At 42.5% G+C, this 1,734-nt stretch overlaps 1 protein-coding gene across 1 annotated transcript; it reads right to left on the reverse strand.

The window, feature by feature from the left end:
* Window positions 1-526: 526 nt before the first annotated feature.
* Window positions 527-1,465, reverse strand: LOC128398748 (olfactory receptor 14A16-like). The gene has a single exon (XM_053360000.1). It carries the CDS (start codon window positions 1,463-1,465, stop codon window positions 527-529), a length of 939 nt encoding a protein of 312 aa, XP_053215975.1.
* Window positions 1,466-1,734: the final 269 nt, after the last annotated feature.

Raw genomic sequence — 1,734 nt, forward strand, 5'->3', positions numbered from 1 at the left:
TTTGCTACGCAGTAGGCAAAAACCAAATGGCACCAGCCAATCAGCCAAATGGCAAAATTCCTACCAGGCCCCCGCTCCAAGGCGGACGACCCCATGACAGGCATAGCAAGGTCAAGTGATCAAGAAAAACCACCCTATAAAAGGGAGGGAGGGCGGGTGATCCGGTGCAAAACGGCCAAGAGGACGTCCAACGTCTGGCCCCTGTATTTAAAGACTCTTACCCCTCCTCCAAATTGGCAACAATCAAAACTCCCCAGCAACCCAAATTTAACCACTTAAAGGCTTGGGTTCCTTACCAAATTTGCCTAGTCACTGCAGGGTGGCTTGTTCCCCCAACCGCAACACGTGCTCTCTGTTAGGGAGAACACGCTATATGGAATCATTCATTCCTCCACCTGCAGATGCCAGGGGTTACAGCAGGAACTTCCTACATGCAAAGCAAATGTCCACCCCAAGGTTCTAGTGCTAGGTTAAAAACTGTATATCAAAATATTCACATTGAACATACAATCCCATTTTTAAAAACTCAAAATATATTTTTAGAAGAATGTCCATAATCTAAGAGTTTCCACATAGCAGTTTTTATTTCCTTGTTTCTCATACTGTAGATGAATGGATTCAGTGTGGGAGGAATGATGGTATAGACCACAGCAAAAGCTATGTCCACATTGGAAGCATTATCTGTGGGGGGCTTTGCATAAGCAAATACTCCAGTGAACATAAACACAGAGACAACCATGAGGTGGGGCAGGCAAGTGGAAAGGGCCTTTTTCTGACCATGAACAGAAGGGATTCTACGCACTGTAGAAAAGATTTGAATGTATGTTATGATGATGAAAATGAAACAACCGAGCCCTATACTCCATCCTAGCACAAGAAACCCAACTTCAACTAAGTAAAAGTCAGTGCAGGAAAGCTTCAGTAACCTTGGGATTTCACAGAAGAATTGATTGACAGCATTAGAACAGAAGGTGTTTGCAAAGGTGCAACCAGCATGTAGGGTGGCATTAAGAAGACTGATAATCCATACAATGGCTACCATCCGTATACAGGCTCCTCTTTTCATAATTAACTCATATTGGAGTGGGTTGCAAATAGCAACATTGCGGTCATGTGCCATTATAGTTAGGAGGGCAAGATCTGATGTTCCAAATAAATATGAAAAAAAGACTTGAGCAATGCATCCAGAATAAGACATGAACCTGCTGTTTAAAAGAGAAATAGCCATCGATTTGGGTACCATGACAGAAATTGTTCCAAGGTCCATCATGGCCAAATTCATGAGAAAGAAGTACATGGGGGTGTGAAGGTGGTGATCGAAGACAACTACTACAATAATGAGAAAATTCCCCATTATTGCCACCGAGTACAACAACAAGAAAACAAAAAAGTGCAAGATCTGTAGTTCTCGAATGTCTGAGAATCCCAACAGCAGAAATGTAGACATGGAGGTAAGATTGGACATTTTATTCACACAACGTGTTCACACATTACCTGTACAAGGAAGAAGATAGGATTGTTTGTTTATAAATGTTTATTAACCCGTTTAATTTAAACAAAGTTCCTTTAAAGAGTCAAATCCACCATGCATTCTATGCTTTCCCCCTAGGATTGTCACTGACCCCCCCCCCGCACCTATTTGAACTGTGTGCATGGTGTGGGGAGGCTAGCAAAACCTTGAAGTGTCACAATTTTCCCAGGACACTCCTGGAATTACAGAAGCCATTTTGGCTT

The sequence above is a fragment of the Podarcis raffonei genome, chromosome 13 (genome assembly GCF_027172205.1).
Source record: "Podarcis raffonei isolate rPodRaf1 chromosome 13, rPodRaf1.pri, whole genome shotgun sequence".
NCBI classification, from domain to species: Eukaryota; Metazoa; Chordata; class Lepidosauria; order Squamata; family Lacertidae; genus Podarcis; species Podarcis raffonei.

Bases quoted from the DNA above. Each gene is read 5' to 3' on its own strand.
- LOC128398748 (XM_053360000.1), bottom strand. From the start codon at position 1,465: ATGTCCAATCTTACCTCCATGTCTACATTTCTGCTGTTGGGATTCTCA.